Source organism: Acanthaster planci, linkage group LG05, assembly GCF_054643075.1.
Source record: "Acanthaster planci isolate LZ-2023a linkage group LG05, COTS_SCS, whole genome shotgun sequence".
NCBI classification, from domain to species: Eukaryota; Metazoa; Echinodermata; class Asteroidea; order Valvatida; family Acanthasteridae; genus Acanthaster; species Acanthaster planci.
The window spans coordinates 16,384,140-16,404,006 of record NC_141781.1 but is presented as its reverse complement, the minus strand read 5'-3'; the positions used below and the strand labels follow the sequence as shown (position 1 = coordinate 16,404,006).

The 19,867-nt window shown below is 42.0% G+C and overlaps 1 protein-coding gene across 4 annotated transcripts in view; it reads left to right on the top strand.

The window, feature by feature from the left end:
* Positions 1-19,867, top strand: part of supt7l (SPT7 like, STAGA complex subunit gamma) — a 206,684-nt gene that overhangs the window by 73,011 nt on the left and 113,806 nt on the right. For all 4 annotated transcript variants that reach the window (XM_022250916.2, XM_087136882.1, XM_087136880.1 and 1 more), the window contains exon 6: positions 1,075-1,196. In XM_022250916.2, the coding sequence (XP_022106608.1) occupies positions 1,075-1,196 (122 nt within the window). The remainder of the gene's footprint in view (positions 1-1,074; positions 1,197-19,867) is intronic.

The following is a 19,867-nucleotide window of genomic DNA, read 5'->3' as shown; positions in this document are numbered from 1 at the left end:
TATCAGTGCCCACAGTACATCTATGTCTCTTAGAAATTCAAATAAGTACCGGATCCTTCATAACAAAACCAACAGATATGGTAATAGTGCAATATGCTTTCTGTTAAAGCTTCTTAATCAAATCACCTAACAGGTTTTTTATAGATTCTTGTGTAGTATTTTGTTTTTCTTTTTGTATTTAATAATTTATTTTTTTTAATCATATTTTGCGATTTTTATTTGTAATTTTGTATGAATGTAAAGACTATGTAATTCAGCGTAATGCTGCGAATTGATTTAATTAAATATGAATATACTTGCCCCTGCCCAGCCACTCCTGCCTATCCTTCCCCACTTAGGCTCCGGTGGTTTTCACCGCTTTGAAAAGGACAAACATGGCGGTGGGATCGCAGTGCATTGTGGAGGGTCAAGGGGCAGAATGCATAATCCAGTCTTTTTAGCGAATTGTAATAGGTACATGGGAAATTTGCATATGTTGGCTGGGCAGGGGTTAGTATCCCTCGGAGACCCGACCTGCACTAATTTTGGGGGGGGAAATTTCTGAGCTTGCAACTTTTGACCCAAACACCTTCGACAAAAAAAAAGATACTATCGACCTAACCAACCTATTTTCTTTCAATGTAATAGGAAGCATAGCTATTATTTGTTTGGCCTAATATTCACATACCAGAAACACTAAGAAAAATAAATACAGTTTTATGTTTAATTTTGTGACTCAACTTGCAGAAGCTTCTTGTCCTCATCATCTATAAGCTTACCATTAGTAAGTTACCATTGGCAAGTCACCAAGTGAATCGTTTTAAATTGGCTTTCGTCTTTTTGAATTCTTTGTTTATACGATACGCATCATATCGTGATCCAAGTATTGCAATACGTATCGCATCGTGAGATAGTGGTATTGTTACACCTTTAATTGTTGCCTGTTGTGGGTTCTATGAGTTTGTTAACTCTGGGGGAAAATTAAACAAAGGACCCCTTCACAGCAGGCAACAATAATGTGTGTGTATGCGTACATTTATTGTCATACCATATATTGCTTGTCTGCTGACCTTCACCTGGCCATTCCACTTCCAGTGAGCCAAGATTCAGCCACTGAAACCCTGAATGAGATCCTTCATGAGTACCTGACCATGGTCTGCAAATTGCTGAGGGTAGCTGTGGACAGAGAAGCACTAAAAAGCTGTACTGGATTCCAGGTGTGTTGTGTTAACAGTTATTTCAAAATCTAATGGTTGTTTAAACTTTTTTCATCGGAGAGTAAACAATTACATACATGTATATAATGTAGATATTGTTAGCTCTGAAATCTTTTTCACCTTGTTTGTTAGCTGTTTCAGCACTCAGCTGAAATACATGTAGCTTTTCAACTTTCAATCAGATTCCCTCTTTTTGTTGCCCACTTTTTTTCTTAGGATAATGTAACGGGGAAAAATGACACACTATGGGAACTCGCAAAACAACAAAAACTCTAACTAAACCAAGGATCTTTGAAGGAAAAGTCACAGGAAACTGAATTAATAAGGACTCAGATACCAATATTTGACTTCAAAAAAGGGACACAAAAATAATTCATTAATGAAAAAGTACAGGAAAAATGGAAAAAAACTTTAAAAAGACTAAAAATCCAACACAGTGTGCATAAGTCGCCTTTCAAGTACACTCCAACAAGAAGTCTGTAAATCAAGATAACAAAAGTAAAGAGTATAATAAGAAACAGGGTCTGCTAAATATTCATGACACAATAAACAAGTTCTCTCATACAAAGGAAGTGGAAGGTGCTAATCCCCAGGCAAGAATGAACACATTATGCAACAAGTCCAGCATGCCCATTGTGTGGCAACACAGACCTGTACAGAGACTGAGTGCAGTGGAAAAATTCAAAAGAAAACTATAGATCACATGCATGGTCTATGCCTGTCTATCATTAAAAGTAAAAGCAGTAATGAATCTGTCGTATGTAAATAAGTTAATAAGCAAAGCTTCAAAACTAGAACTTCTTCAAAAGACTAATCTTGTCCGGAATCAAAGTTTACATTGTAAACTAAACAAACTTAAAAACTACATAGAATTAAACTATACTAAAACTACTCACAATACATGAAAGAAAACACTTATTATATAAATGAAGACTCACCAATGACTTGAGCAGACAAAACACAAGCATCGCGCACCACTCTAGTTAAAAGGATGAAAGATGAACACATGTACAGGGACATGTACATACTTCACTGCTGGTCTGCTGTACTGAGAACTGCCTTGACCAGGAGGCAACTTTATAGGGGACTTTGGGCTAAACCAAACAAACGGGGGGGGGGGGGGAGAAACACACTACCAAGAAAGGGGGGGAGATCCAACTGAGACTGAAATAAATGGGGTTTTCCTCACTAAGGGGCACTACTCCTATCTTCTAAACAATAAAGAATACACATAGAATAACAACTGAAAATTGGCCCTGCCTCAATCACATGTGTGTTTGGGTTTGTACTTAAGGACTTTCCAATTCCAATCAACTCGAAACTAAACGCACAATATACTGTTGCATTTACTAAATATCAGGCTTGTGGCAGCTTGGACTTTTACCATTGTTCAAAAAAGATGTGGTATTCAGGGTCAACAATTTTTTTAAATGAACGGGATACAAGGGTTCGGGTGACATTCAGACTGTATCGCTAGTTTATTGCTGTCACTTCTCTTCCATTGCTTCATCTAAGTTCATAAATGGTTTTGAAGGAGGTGTAGCTTAACGTAACACTGCAACACATGAGAGGCGAAGTTATAGGCACAAAGTCGTATGTAACTCGACTACAGCTTGGCAGGACCGTTGGAATTTCAGACCCACAGGATCATGGTGGGAGTTGCCACACTGCCACTCAGACTAGAATTGGGTGAATGTAATGATCGAATTGCTGCACTGCATCACTGGTTCAGCGTATAGACGGGGAGGACTGGGGCTTGTTAGCAGGACCAGAGTGGCGAGGAACATGGAGCATCTCACTCGGCCAACGGTTTAGACGTAGCAGTGACAGGCCACTACGATACGGCAACTCTCCCTACTTGCAACCTGGGCTAGTTCACAACACACTTAGTCCAAGCTAAGCTAACTGGGCATTCATATGTTTACTCACGCACTTCATCATAAGAATGGGTATTTTGGAACTACCTCACCACTCTTGGAAAGGATCCAACTTCCTCACTATGTAAGGATTCACTCCGCACAACAAGAGTTAGGTCCGCTGCATCTGACCCTCGAGCTAGGCAAAATCTCCATTTATTGGGCTCAATTGGCTTAGTAAATTAATAAAATATGAACATCATTGAAGCACTCAACCAATGGGAATCTGCCATCTCAAAGGGTCACATGACTTCTGCTAGAGTCATGAGCAAAAAGGTTAAGTACAGAATAAGTCACGTGTCCAAACTCGGCAGAGAAACCACAGAGACAAAGTAGTGAAGGAACACATGAGTAAAACACGGGGGCGCTGGAACTTTACTATCTACGTTTGCAACAATACATGTACATGCACATGTTTGTATCTGGACATCGGACATCTAGTACTGCAGATAGTCCAAAAATTAAAATGTCACATGACATCATGTTAAAGGTGCATATTATGTATACAAAGGCCAAATACATTTACTTTAAAACTACAGCAGGTCAGATTCTGGTGAAGTTTTGTAAGTGCAGTGTGAATGTTAAGAATGGAAACAGTCCTTTCATAATACCTACTGAATCAGCACAATTCTTTGAAATTGTTTTTGTTGTACGATAGCTTTCGGATGAAAAATAGGAGTCTGCGTAATGGAGACTTGTGTGTGATGTCATTATGATGTCATTAAAATGATTGACCCACAACCTCCTGCTTACTAATACAGACGTCTTAACCGCTCAACCACCGATCTTGCCGGGGTCAGCTGGCCGGTCCGAGTCAGATATAGCAGCAGGTACCAGGAATTATTTCAAGATGTACTTTGCATCGGGGAGATGTTAATTCGAGTCCCACAAGAGTAAGCTTGTGAATTTTTTTTGAAGACTCTGACAAACACGGAGTATACAGTGTTTATAAATTTATATACGTCGGGTGAGGGCAAAACCTGCAATAAAATAAATATTTTCCCCGACGCAAAGTACATCTTGAAATAGTCTGCGGTACTTCAATTTTGTATGCAGTGATCCTGAAATGTTACAAACATGCAGTATTGCATTGATTAAACACAGGTACTGCACTTCTGGGCCCCCCTTACCTGTTAAACCTTACATTTGCATGTTTCTCAGTAGCTAATGCGCAAATTGCAACTTTTTTAATACTACAGTTAAAAGTGGTACTTTTAATCTGGTACTTTTGTCCTGTTTTTTCTAGCCTTCACACTGGTGAGACGTATTATTTTCACACTCCTGAAGGCTTGCAAATCTCCCTTCATTATCACTTGTTCTTGTATAAACATGTATTCATCTATTTTGTAAGTTGATTCTACCAAGTGTGTGTGGTTGGTTTCTGTTTCACAGATAATGAATATGTATTTGTTGTTTCCCTTCTCCATATTTTTGTCACTGGAAAATTACCACTTGTTCGATATAGGCTTAAAATGGCAGAGTCACGCATCAGTAAACACCATATTACTCTACCCAAATGTGGCTTCTGTCATCACAGTAAACCCAGAGCTTGATTAGACCCACATGACTTGTGTCCCTGTTGCCATCCTTGTGCGCCTGAAAACAACATATATCTGCTTTACTTGGGGTGATGAGGAATGGGATGCAGTGACCATTTGGCTTTGCCTCGTTCCCACTGATCAGTCAATTCGACTGCATGTACTTTGCCGAATTCTTGGCATCGCAGGCGATCGTCGAAGTCAAATCGGGCTCATCTAAGTCTATTATCAGGGACATTCTTCCCTGGCTTTTGGCACCAGTAAGAACACTCTACAAGGTTTCCCACATACCAAGACATAATTTCCAGGCCTCTGGTACATCGAAACCGTGGAAAAGGGCTGCGTCTTGTGGGCTTCCAGCCCCTACTCCCTATATACAAAGAAATAAGAGCTCAGACCACACGGGGTCCGGGTCTGTGCTTCGTGGGCCTGCGGTTTCAGAGATAAAATCACAGCTGATTCCGCCAGCCACACGTCACATAAATCCCCATTTGCCAGCCACGAAAGGAATTGAATTGAATTGAAAATGCACTTGGGAAAGTAGACACAACTGCTCATGTGTGTCTGCGGGTGTCCTGTTTTCTGCAACTCCTGTTAGAGTTCTTAGTCTGTTCATTCAAGGCAGACTATTGTTTCTCCCCAAGCATTGGAGCTGAGTTTCTGTTGTTCGGACGACTGCCTTCGATTTGCGTGGATCAATTCGTTCACATCGCCATGCTTGGTACCAGGGGCTAATGTCCCAGATACCATTTTTGTACCCTCTGAAGGGCAAGGATGTGACTCGAATCTCTTGCCCTTCAGGGAGTGGATTTATTTCGTAGCAAATTTCAAGAAGCTATGGAAGCAGAAGCCAAGCACCAGGAGGCTACTAATTTCAGGAAATCCTCTAGCTCAGACACCGTACCTGCATCAGGCAAAGGAAACAGACAGCCCACAGGTTCCAATAAACAACAGTTTCCTTGTAAACTTCTGAAGTCAATACCATTGAGTTGGGAAACACCCTAGAGTTTACAAACAAGCCCCCATCAGAATTTACTTATGAATTCAGTTGCCTTCCGTTTGAGCTCTTAACAGTTCCAAGGGTGTTTTAATACCAGATTAGCAAAAAAACTGTTGCATCAGTGCTGCCGAGGCAGAATATTCAGCCCCCACGCCTCCCTGGCCAGCTACAATGACAGCCACATGCCATGAACTACAGACGAATTTCACAGCAGTTCACTCAGGTGTGACTGGAAAGTTTCAATGCCTCGGGCCGATGGCCCGTTGTTTTTGGGGGGGGCGGCCCATTCAGAGGCGCCACCTATCTATGTGGGCTCTTCACCGATCACTTTTCGGGCTACATAACTGCATCATCCACGTAGTTTTTGAACGCTACTCATCCCTGCGGCTTCTGGCTACTGGCTAGGGCTATCCGACCAGGGTGTTTCCGTCTCAGCACTTCGGCAGCTCGGCGTGCTTTGACCTATCACGACCTGCATTCTAGACATGCTGCTGATGTTCCAGGTTTTCAGGTTCTTCCTTTGGGTTCTGCTACCGGATCACTCCACATAAGAAGCTTAAATGCAAGAAATCTCGCTCTATACCTAGGCAAGGTATTTCTTATTCGGGTTTGATGATGGCGGTCCACTCTCTTGGAGATGCTGTCCACTTTAGCCAGCCGCCTTGAGTCAATCTCCACTCCCCCAGCGACTGCCCAGGATCCAGATGCCCTGTGTGAGGATCTTTTGGATTCTCACCCAGATTTGTTGCCAACTCCGCTCCCAACTTCAGATACAGTTCTTGATTAGTCCATGGTACTTAGGTTACAACTTTTGGAGGGCAATCGACAGGCATGCACAGATAAAGAACGGGATATATGTATATAAATTCTTAGCCATTGACTGATTATTTGATGATAATTTTATAATCCAAGGGATTCTGTTACTTTTAACTCTTCTATCAGTGCTTCTCTAATGTACATATCTTTAGCAGTATCTGATGACCATCTTCCATGCTTCTTAATCAATCTATCAGAAATACCCTCCACCGCTGCTCGAGTTTGCACACCTGAGCACAAGCTGTGGAGCTGAAACGCTTGAACATTTGGAACTATATCTTTAGGAGTCATCTCAAATCTCGTCCGGGATAAGTTGTGGTAAAATTGTTATTTCCTCTTATTATATTAATTTGTTACACTGACTTGGCAAATGAAGCGTGTTATCTCTCCCCCTTGTTGTACCTCCATGATTATACCCATTCCGTTCTGAAGTCATTTGTTGATCAAAAATGCAAGGTTTCAAAATTTGTGGAAAGTTATATCACAAGGTTGATTTAATTCACCAGCACAAAATAAACTGAGTATTAAAAGATGTGGTCGAGAAGTAACTAATATCTATTATCCTGAAGACAAAATCAAAACACGGATGAGTTAATTCATGTTCTTTCCAGATTTGAATTTATCGAACTGTGTACATCATTTCCACGTACTGAAACTTTCCTCGTTCTATGAATTAATTGCCTCATTTCATAAACCAAAAATTAAACTCATCAAGTTACATTGAAAAACACAGTTAAATTAACAGTGACCTGGACAAAATTGTTTCGATTGTAAATCCAAGAAACAAATCAAAAGTATTTTACTCTGTGATGCCGAAAAAGATAGGATTCAGCAAATTCTTCTGTGCCAGCATTATCCCCTTTCACTTCATCATCCTCAACACACAGCAGTACACCAAAGCATCCTACACCAGCCGTCGTCCCAAAATACGTTCCTGCCAAAGATCCCAACAAATGTGTTTTGGGCAGTATGGATGATCTTCTGCGGGATGTTGACAACTATAAAATAGCTCTCAGTCGAGTGGCATCCCGAGCAGCATCAAAGCCTGAAGCAATGGGGCGAATGCTGTGTTCATTGCTCTTGAAAAAGGAGTTTTTGGAAGATGAACTTGCTTGAAAAATGTTACCGGTAAAACGAGAGATCCCCTATCTAAGAAAATCCTGAATATTCCCAAGCTTGACGACAGCATAATGCGGGCTATTTTTGTCAAGCAAGACTCCAATTTCCCGAGTTTCAGGACAGCCACACAGACAGCAGATGCCCAGCCATGCAAACACATTCGCCAGAAAATGACCAACACCACAAAATGATGGGCAATGCATAAATTTACTGTACATTGGCTGAAACACCATGGTATGAGATTTTGGAGTGTGCAAATCACGCGTTAAAGGGGTAATCTTTAATTTGTCACATTTATGTAATACTTAATAATTTTATGCTTCTAAAATCTCGGGAAACCTGAATATTTTAGAAGATTATTAAAATCTTAGTTAACATTGTGAAATCCCAAAGATGCCTTGTTGACTTCTTACTTCATTTTCAAGTACATTTATTTACAAGTTATTTTCCTTGTTTAAAACATGTACTTCTTTTATTAAGGTAGCATATTAAGCTTGACCTAAATGGTTTCCATAATTCTGTCCAAAATCATTATGCACTATTCACTTTTTTTGAAAGGTTCCCCAAACCAGAATTGTCTGATGATAGTGGTAACAACATATTTTCAGCATTTGACATCAACCTTCTCTACCCAACCTTCCTTATATTATGCCAAGATTTCTTTTTTTAAGAAAAAGATATCGAGATTGTTTGAGATGCAAATTACAGGGCATATTGTTCATGACCTTTTGTACAGTAACATCGCCAGATTGAATGCAAATAAAGTTAGAAGAGTCTGAAGTAGTACCAAAACTTTTCAGCCAGATAAAAAAATTTGCTTTGCATTCTTTAAAAGGGTCAAAATATATTTATTTCAAGTGATACAGATAGAGCAGTTTCATGAAACTGTGTAGGGAGTGAGCAATTCTTAGATTTGCAGTCTTTGCTTGTGGCTCGTCCGTCAACAGAACCACAGGCGTCCTTGCGTGGCCTGCCTGGCCAAAACTGCAGAGTGGGGGGGGGGGGGCAGAGGAATGTGTATACAAATACTGATAGCTTCATTGCGGGAGATTGTGGGGAAAATCTCAGCAGCCTTCAACATTCCACCGCAACACTCTACCGTAGTTTTCCCCCAACTTATCCCGGACGAGATTTGAGATGACACCTTAGGCATGTGAATGAAGACTTCTTTCATTCGAGAATACGACATAGGCATATTAGCCGCTCTGAGGATATAGTCCGCTCTGTATTTTGTATGAGGGCAGAAAATGAATTCTTCAGAACCTTCCATGAACCACACAATGAAATATACCGTTCCATGATTTTCACTGGACATGTGCTACATGTTCTGCTTATTATAATCCAGGCACTGTCTCTGTGCTGGTCTGTTTTACTCTTCTCAATAAATACGGCCATATGGGTATCAAATATTACTACGTCACAATATTTTATATTTGCCAAAACTTGTTAGATCTAAAGAAGCCAGCAAAACCCACAACAATAAATGCAAGTGTCCTGATATGGAACAATGATGAAGTTTCTAAGGGGTACTTCTCACACAGTCTCTGGATGATGTTGGGAGTTAACAGTTCTTTGCATTTAGGCTCTCTGCCCAGTGTCCTCTGTGCCGCTTCCAGCACAGACTTGGGCAACTGGTTGTCAATTGGAGACTGCAGTGATGCCACACGGTGTGCCATGCTGTAATGTAGAATGCAGTCTTAACTAGGGCAGGTGAGCTGCATGTCTGCATGATGCTCAGCATGTACAATGAGACATGCAGACGTTCAGAATGAGCTCTTGCCCAACTGGACCATCTCTGGAAACCATTAACGTATTGCATTGTTGTCGACTCTGCTCTGTCTTGTAGCACCACCCTAGTTAACTTGTTAAAGAGCTCTTTCATTGTGCCATCAGTTATCTGGCCCCTTGAAAAAATGTGTGTTAGACATATCAATCTTTTTTTTTTTCAACAACTTGCACACCGTTCCCATGTTCTCTCTAACAAAATATTCTTAGTCTATTTTGGAGGCTCGACTTGCTAATGTAATTACAGCATCATTCAGTTAGCAGTTTCAAGGCTTTGCAGCCATTCCATTGGTCAGTGATTGACTCAAGGTTCTGCAGCCCACATTCATATGCATAAGTCTTCAAGTATTATCAAGGCTCTGCAGCCCACATTCATGTTGTAGGCCCTGCAAAATATGTCAAGATTTTGCAGCCCTTGCTTATATATACAATATACCTATATGTTCTGAATTTTCCAAGTGTTATCTGTCTTGATCATATGTATGCATGTGTGGTGAAATTCAAGAAACATGCTCATCCAACTTCCACTTTGTTTGTATTTCCTTATATTTCAACATGCCTACAAATAGGACAGTCTCAAGGCCAACATGTGAAATTTGGGATGTCTTTCTGCAAACAATTGTCTCCCACTTCTGCCACAAGCAAATGAGTCACATGACGCCGGGAACGTTCTGATATCTACAACTTGGGCAATGAAAGAGCCATTCTGTGATATTACCAGCAATGGCCAGAATGGGGCAGAAGGCCATCCGGGAAGAATTAATGTACCCACTGCTTTACTGCCCTTAAGTGTAAGACCGCTTTTGCAATCAGGGAAATTGGTGGCACAAGCCAGTTGTTTTCACTAGACCACATTTCTGTAAATGCATCTATGTTTTCTGAGTTGGGATCCCAAAATCGAGAATTGAACCTAGGCAGCTTGTTGTTAAGATAATTGGCAAATATATTGACTGTGTGGGGTTCCTGTAGATTATCAAACTCTTCAAACAGGTCTCGTGAAAGTGACCAGTCGTCATAGTCAACAATTTGACTGAGTGCATCCTCTTTGTCATTCTGTGATCTTGGAATCCACTCAATTCTCAAGCCAGTACCGTTTTCAAGGCACTGGATATAGATCTTCTTGGCCATTTCTTGCAGTTCTGGTTTACTGCTGCCAACATTCTGGCTATCCTGGCTACATTCTGGCTATCCGTAAACCGCACTGTTTCCTGCCGATAGGCTGTTGAAGCTTTCTAGGGCCAATTGTACTGCTTTTAGCTCTTTCCAGGTGCTACTATTTGTTTTTTCATTGCAATCCCATGCTGAGCAACTGCCTTATCAATGCTGACAACATAACCTGCTCCGCCTACATTGCTGGCATCTGAATATACAACCTTATGAAATCTCTGATCTAGTTTCATTGGGATTGGTTTCAAATTCAATATGTTTTCCCTCCAAAATTTCAACTCCATTTTAGATTGCTGGGACAAGAGAATCTCGGCATGCCAGGTGCATTTTGAACATGGATTGTGTCATTATCCGGGTACAATAACCTAACGCAGGTGTCATAGCTATGATTTGGCCTACTATGCTGGCAAGTGATTTGACATACACCTTATCTGAATTAACTATCAGATCAGACATTTCAGTAATGCATTTTACCTTCTTCTCAACAAGACAGATAAGGCCATTTTCAGTATCTAACTGAAAACCTAACCACTGACACGAAAGTGTTGGTTCCCACTGAGATTTCTGTTGATTGTAGATAAACCCAGCATCAGTTAAATCATTCAGTACTGCTTTTGATTGTGTCTCTGCTGCCAAGAAGGATGGGGCCATTCCTAATCCACCGTCTAGATAGACAACGATTTCTTTGCCCTCAGACTTCTACTTCTTGACGAGACAACGCATTATCTTGCTGAAGATGTATGGAGCAGAAGTTAGGCCAAAAGGCAGCACTAAAAACTTGTAACATTTGTTGTCCCAAGAAGAGCCAAAATAATGAGAGTGGTTGAAAAAAATTTCCACATTGTGGTAGCCACTCTTGAGGTCAAAAGAGTATAGATATTTTCCCTTGTCTAAGTAATTGCTGGCTGTTTTGAGGTCTTCATACTTTACTGATTGTTTCCATACATGATAATTCATCTTTTGCAAGTCCAAAATCAGCCTCTTTTTGCCACTAGCCTAGACTGAGACCGACAAAGGGCTAACAACTGTGGGTTTATCTGCACACTTTTCAATTCTGCCTTCTGGTATGAATTGTTTCTGTTACAAATTGTCTATGATCGTTAGCGGAACAATTATTCTTGTTATACATGGGTTCAGGAAGAATGTAAAATGAGATTTTGTACCCATTACTAATTGTACCAAGTATAAAACGATTATCACAGTGCTCTAGCCAGAATGAATGTGTTTCCATAAATTTCCTTTCACCAATTGACCACCATCACCTTCTTTGAATTCGAAAGAATCTTCTATGAGTAATTGTGGCAAGTAATTATCATTGAAAGCGTTGATCTTTCCAGATCTCCTCATCTGCTGGAATGTTAGTTCCTGGCATCCTGTGCATCCTTTGCATGAAGTCAAAGGTGCATTGGATCTGCCTGAATGAGTGAGGGGGCACTCCTTTCTCCAGTTTCTGCTTGAACCGCATGAGAAGCATGCTCCAGGTCTACCTGTTTGCTTGATTCCCGGCATGTGTCTGTTGAAGGTGTATGGGTTTGGAGCACCTGCATGGCCAGACTGGGCTGTACTTGAGGAGCAGGCCTTGAAATAGTACTAGCCTGGCGTACAAATTCTAGTGAAAAATGCTCGGGCTACCTTAACTTGGTTCCTTGGTTGCCTGGTGGGCTAGTGAAAAATTCAGAATAAGCCTATGTGTTGAAACTTAGATCAAAATGTATAATGCTTGTCATGATAATAAATACAAGATCGCAAATATTGAATTGTTGTGGATGTGTTTTTGAAACGTGATACTCGCGCGACAGGGCGATAAGTGACCGTGAACACCATGAACAGAGTAGACTGGTGGGTTGTAGTACTGGTGTAGCATAGCACGTGGTACAGCACAATACCATACGTGCACACTATGCTCATTCACTGTTTAGGCCACTTCTGCTTCTGACTACATGCCTCTCAAAAATAGTATCGGTAGGTCAGAATTTTGTTTGGTCAATGTTTTTGTGCTGATGTAATAGCCTGAATGGGGATGAAAGCTTTCAAATATTGTCTCAAACAGTGATAAAAACACGTCTTGATGTATGTACAATTTCGGCAGTCGACAGATCACAAGAATTATGGACAACTCACACAATGTTACTCAGGTAATCACAACGGCAAACCGGCCAGCAATGTCCGTGTGTCGTATGGTAAGCATACATGATGCATCCAGACAGGCGATAAACCACGTGCCATGGCAGGAATGTTTTCAAGTTTTGCAATGCATACAGAATGATCTTTTTTCCCCGTGCATGTAATGATATTGCTGTAGTCCTCCAATTTAAGGATTCAAGTGGCCATGTCCTATTCTTTCATAATGAATACTTCAGCTTCTGTCTACATGTGGGCCAACCTTTCTACGCAATTACCTCTGGTGGTGGACCATCAACGAGCACCAAGGGTGTTCAACGCTTTTCACCACTTCCGACAACACCTAGTAGGTCGCTCCGTTTGAGTCCAGAGCAACACTCCACAGCAGTGGTGTACATCAACTGCCAGGGCAGCACACGCTCTCCTCAATGCTGCGCCCTTGCATGGCAGCTCTTCATGTGGACGAACGATCAAGGGATCACCCTCCAAGCCGTCCACATAGTGGGAACTAGCAACAACATAGAAGACACACTCTCTCAGGGCGCCAGATCTCTGTGAAGATCCCCATATTGACCTCTTTGCTTCCACTGACAAAACCCATCTCCCGGAGTTCTGCTTCAGGTTCCCTCACCCATGGGCATGGGCGATAGGCACCCTACAGTTTGACTGGTCGGGCCTTCTGGTGTATGCCTTTCCTTCAATATATGGTGCAACGACCAAGATGTTTCTCCAACGGAAGCTCCTGTGAGTTCGATTGCAGACTTCTTCACATATCTGTTTTACTTGAGCCTCCAGATTGCCACCATCTGCAACTACTGGTCGGCCTTGGTGGCTGTTTACTTGGGCTTCAGCGATGGATTGACTGTCTCTGACAGTGCTGCGATCCACCATCTCCTTCGAGGAATGTTTGTCAAGTGTCCCCGCGTCAAACGCCTCGTCTTATCCTGGGACTTCGGAAGCATCCTACTCGTTTTTGCTGCTGTCTGATGCATCTGACCTCCATCTCAGCATCAAACTGGGGTTCCTCCTTGTGGTTGTTACATGGAGACGAGGTAGCAAGCTTCATGTCCTGTTGATTGCCGATGGTCACATCTGCTGGGAGCCACAGGGTTCGCCTCATCCAAACTATTGGGTTTCTGTCAAAAAAACCCCACAAAAACAGATGCCTACCTTCCAACCTCCCAACATATTCATTCTCAACATAGCCTCACTTTCGGGAGACGACTCTGAAAAGAGGTGGTGTCTGGACCGGACTCTCAAGTGGTATCCTGCCAGGACTGAGCATTGCCAAAAATCTAATTTCCAGCTCTTCATCACCATGACAAAACCCTTTCATTTGGCGTCTAAGGACACTATTGCTCGATGGACAGTCTCGGCCATTATCTTCGATAACCGAGACCGGCTGGCACAATACAATGAGATGACCCGATCTCACATCAGGGCTGACATACTTCAGAGGAGTTCCTCTAGCTGAAATCTGCCATTCGGCTCGCTGGAAGTCTTCCTCCACCTTCACCGAGTGTTAACCGAAAGATGTTCTGTGGAGTGGAATAGCCAATGGCAGAGCGACCTTGCACTAGGTGGTCCGGACAATGTCCAGCACTGTTCCAGCCGGATGGTGGATACTTCAACCTAGGGGTTTCTTCTGATGAGTGCTCTTGTGGTAGTTTCACCGTTTCGAAAAGAAGGATTAACATGGCAGCGGAATCGCAGTGCATTGTTGATGGTCAAGGGGCAGAATGCATGATCAAGTCTTTTCAGCGAATTGTAATAGGCAGATGGGAAATTTGCATATGTAGGCTGGGCAGGGGCTTCGCTAGGAGACTTGACCCACACTGAATCTGGGGTAGGAGATTAAGCCATACAGTGGGTTTGGCATGCACTGCATCTAAACTGTTTCAACGTAATATGGTGTGTTTATAACAATGCCTGCAACTCGAACACAATACACAATTTTTTCCTACAAAATGCACCTCTGATTGGTTTTGAAGTATTTGGTTTATATCAGAACCAGAATTGCATTTTACTACCACGGTACTACAGCCGCTATCTCTGAGCAAGCTGACCATGTTTTTGCAGACATAACCATCCATTTCTGGTATATCCTTACCAATGTTGCAAGCTGGACTGATGAGAGGAATCTCAAACCCACTTGTCACTTTGCCATGCTCCCTTATTACACTTGAACTCCCCATTAGAGCAGACTTGTTAGTGTAGTTTCCCTCTTAGATGTTCTGGCAATGGGGGTTGTATGGTGCAGAGGCATTTTTTCCAAAGTGTGGTGAAATCGTTTATACACGTCTAGGTTTTTAGTTCAATTATGACATCATTCTTATTTTTTATAGGTGCAGAGAATGTGTGAGACCACTGTGTCTACTGCCTGCAACCTACGCAGATTACCAATATATGCATTATGCATTATTTTCAAGTCCATTACTTCCATTCACAAAATTCTCGATCACCAGCAGTGCGCCCTCACTCGCTCGACTCCCGCGAAGGCGGCCGCCATGTTCTTCCTCTTTTTCTTAGTGCCATTACTAATCAGTTTTTCCTTCGCTACCTGTGGTTTTGGTGTCATTTCTCAATCACCTTGTTTATCTGTTCATTCTTGTTCTTGTAAATGGTAAGACAGTTCCTTTTCCCCTGTATGAATTCTTAATTTTGCCATTCCTTTAAGCCTTGCAACTAGGCTGTTTTTTGTTTGAACTATTTTTCGGTTGACCTTTCAGACCTCGCTTAGGTGGCGCTATTTGTTCTTGTATATATTTTGTGATTCAGAATAAATTGTATTCATTTGCCTATAATTATTCTGTTTGTTATTTCTTGTTTGTGTATACCTTGATTAGCTTTGCCTACAGTTGTGGGTTTTTGTTTCTCTGTTAATTAAAAAAACAAAACACAGAATTTCTTGAGAGTGGTTGTCTCGTTATTCTTAATTTCTTTGTTTCTTATTCCTGTTGGGTTTCGCCCGAAATTTCGGCATTTCTTTGGCTGTGCTTCTCTCCCTCTCTTTGTGCATTAGATTAGCTCTAGAGAGGGAAAGTGTCAGAGTTGAACAAATAAATGCTCAGGCTTGGCTTCAGCTTCTCGGTCTCATGGCCAGTTTTGTCGGTCTTGTTCCTTGGTGTCGACTTCACACTTCAGATCACACACAGATTCACTGGACCTCCTTGTCCTAGTTCCAGTTTTTCTAAGCCATCTCCTGACGTGGTGGTCTTCCAAGGCCAATCTCACCACCGGCCTTCCCTTTGCCCCTCCAGGTCACAACTGACTACAGACGCTTCAACCTACGGGTGGGGAGCCAGTCTGCCACTGTATCAAATCTCCAGCCAATGGGAACCAGCCATGCAAGACTCCCACATAAACGTTCTCAAGCTGCAGGCTATCTTCAATGCTCTACGTCACTTCCTGCTGCTCCTGACAAACAAGACAGTTCTAGTTCGTTCAGACAATGCTACAGCTGTCGCCTACATCAACCGCCAAGGGGGCACTCGCTCACCGATCCTTTGCTTACTGGCCTGGGATCTACTTCAGTGGTCCATCCGTCATTCTGTCCTGCTACTTCCCTGTGTTACAGAACAATCTGGCCAATGCTCTCTCCCGGGGGCACGGTTTGCCCGACAGAGGTGGTCCATACTCTTTTTCAAGTAACCGACAGACCCCACGTAGACCTTTTTGCCTCATCTGAATGCTCAACTCCCAACATTCTGCACTCGATTCCTGCATCCCTGGGTGACCAATGCTCTGTGCATCTCGTGGGAAGGTCTCCTAGCCTAAGCTTTTCCCCCCATTTCACTGATCCCAAGGGTCCTTTTGAAGATAGAGAAAAGAAAACATTCCCAAATTCTTCTCATCGCTCCGTTCTGGTTGAGACGGCCATGGTTCCCCGCGTCGTGAGGCTGCTAGTCGACATTCCCCTGTTGCTCCCTCAGTGTCATGACCTGCTTTTCCAACCTGGCTCTTGCCACCTCCATCTGGATCCTTTTCACCTACACTTAACGTGCTGGATATTGTCCAACAATCTTTCCAGCAGGCAGGGCTTTCTCAAGACACTGCTGCCCTGGCTGCCAAAAGTAGACGACTATCAACAAGAAAGATCTATGACAGCCGCATTTGATATTTCAGCTCCTGGTGTAAGCAACATTCTGCAAATCCAACCGAAGCAACTGTTTCCCTTGTAACAGAGTTCTTCTTGCATCTCTTCCGTTCTGGCCTCCTCGTTTCAACAATCAGGAACTACTGTTCGGCTTTGGCGGCTATCCACGGACGGTTTCCCAATGGATCCTCTATCTCTAACAACTCGGCTATCCTTCATCTTCTTCGAGGCATGTTTATTGAATGTTTCCCAACCTAACGACTTGTTCCTTCATGGAATATGAGGGATGTCCTTCACATTTTGGCTACCCTTCTTCATTTGGGTATGAAGCAGGCCTTCCTTTTGGCCGTCGTTTCTGCTCGTCAAGGCTGCAAAATTAAAGCACTGTCCATTGCTGATGGTCATATTCAATGAGAGCTTCTCGGTGTCCATCTAATTCCAGAGATTGGTTTTCTTACCAAGAACCAAACACCCTCATTTCAACCACCGGACATCTTTGTTCCATCCATCCAGTCGTTGGCCTCATCCACCTCTGACAAACTCTGGTGTCCTGTCCAGACACTCAAATGGTATCTCCAACAGAATAAGGATATCCAAGGGCGATTAACTCAATTACTCATTACATGTAATAAGCCTCACCGTGCAGCCTCCAGAGACGCTATTGCCTGGTGGGTGGTTTCTGCTATTAAGTTTGCAAATTCAGAAGTGAAGTGAACAGATCCTTACGGTGCCCAAGTGATTCTACACCCTGTAAGATCCTATCAGACATAGACTGGTTGGGAAGGTTGAAGAGGTGGCCCACAGGGGTATCTAGTTGTTTGGGGTTGACCGTAGATCTGTGGCCATATGTGTAAATATTTAATACTGGAGAGACATGAGATTGGGAATATAAAAACCTGCTTAGACATGATGTCAACAAGATTTTAATCGGCGTGCCGTGGCGCAACCCAGGACCCTGCATAACAAAGCGTACAAATTTGCATAATGCTTTCACAGATGACTGCATTCCGGGCACTTGTTGGCGTCCGTGGCATGCCGACAGAATCACAGGCACTCATCTATGTTGGCAATTTTCACTATTAAGGGCTTTGGCTTTCGTTGAAGAAAAAAGCACCTTTGAATTTTGTCCAACAGGTTAAACAAAATCGTGGAGTTGTCATGATAGTCCACTTACAAGAAGACTTTTTGCTGAACACTTGATACAGAAGGCCCACTCTCCAAACATACGTCTGTTACTGTGTATTATTTCTTTATTCATAAAAGAGGCCTGCTGCCTGGCATCTGTGTACATTTTTAATGGCCCTCCCAGCTTATCGAACCACGGTCACCAACCCCCCTCCTGATCCTTCACACTCAACAGTCAACATACCAATTGCAGAGACGTAAAAAGAAAACTAGAAACCAATTGAAATATTAGCTGTACATATTCTTAATTATTATTGGCTGTAAAAGTTCAAGCCAGATACCCCTGTTTTCAGGTAATAAAGGCAGTGTCAATCATTAGCTGGAAACGAAAGTCTGCCATCACAATGACATCAGTTATTACCTTCCCTTATTGTGGTTGGCGCTTTTGAGGGACAGGTAGAGAGGAGACAAAACTAGTAAAATTACCAGAGGGCTCGAAATCATTGGGTATTAGTTTTGGCCGTGCTGAAATTAATTCCGGGGTTCGAGTTTCTTTCTGACCTTAGAATGTTTTCTCACACTTTAAGAAACTTGGAATAGTTTTCAAACTCAGAATATTTCCAAAAGACTCAGAATATTATATCTCAGACCCAGGAATATCTAAAAAAAATTCTCCACCCTCAGAATATTTCTTCCGGCCCCACAATATTTTGTGTCAGAACCTATGTTTCATCGGACTCTCAATATTGTCCACAAGACTCTGAGCTTTCACTGGACTTGGAATACTTTCACAAGACTCAGAATATTTTATCCCAGCAGTCAAGAATATTTTACAAAGCTCAGTACATGAACATGATATTTCTCCTCCCCTTTAGTTGTTTTCCTGGCCACAGATATTTTTCCTGGACTTAATCAAATGTTTCACCTGACTCCCAAGAGATTCTCAGGTCTCGGAATATTTTTCCTGGAGTTAAGGATATTTTTCTCCTAGATTAATAATAATAATATTAGATGCCGGACTCAATAATATTTAACTGGACTCAAATTAATTATCCCTGGCCTATGAATTTTTTTCTGCCTAACGATTATCCCCATTTTCAGATTATTATCCCAGGCTCATGAAAAGCTTCACGTGACTTGATATTTTCCGGGAGAATGAATATTTTTGATGGATTGAATGCCCAGAATAAAAATAATCAGTACGCAGTGGGGCAGGGAAAAATATGAAACCACATGTGTGATCCAGGTTTGGATAAAGCAATACTGAGTTGGGGAGGATTAATGTTTTTTGCAGATTAAATGTGCGGAATAAAAATAATCAGTGCGTGGGGGTTGGGAAAAAAAATAAAACCACTTGTGATCCAGGTTTGGATAAGAAAAGCTAAGATAGGGAAGATTAATATTTTGGGCAGATTGAATGCCCGGATTAAATAATTGGTACGTTGTGGAGCATGTAAAAAATAAAACCACTTGTGATCCAGGTTTGGATAAAGAAATGCTCAGATAGGGAGGATAAATATTTTGGGCAGATTGAATTCCCGGAATAAAAAATTGTTGGTACGCGGTGGAGCATGGAAAAACAATAAAACCATGTGTGATCCAGGTTTGGATAAAGAATTGCTGAGATAGGGATGATGAATATTTTTGGTGGATTGAATGCCCGGAATAAAAAATAATCAGTACCCGGTGGAGCATGAAAGAAAAACAATAAAACCACACGTAGAAGTATGGCAAAGAGAGTTCTGGACCAGCCCCTTTTTTTAAAAATAGTTGATTACCTCATCGACCTCTACCCTCCTATACCTCATCAACCCTTTTCAAAAAACCTCCAAAAACACCCTCTCTTTCAAGGATCCACTTCTCAAAAACCTCTCCTATACCTCATCGATGGTTTTTACCAGTTTTCAGTTTAAAAAAAAACTGGGTTTAAAAAGCAGAAAGAAGCTCCTCCCCCGTGACTTGCCCTACTCTTGGAAAATCTTACTCTC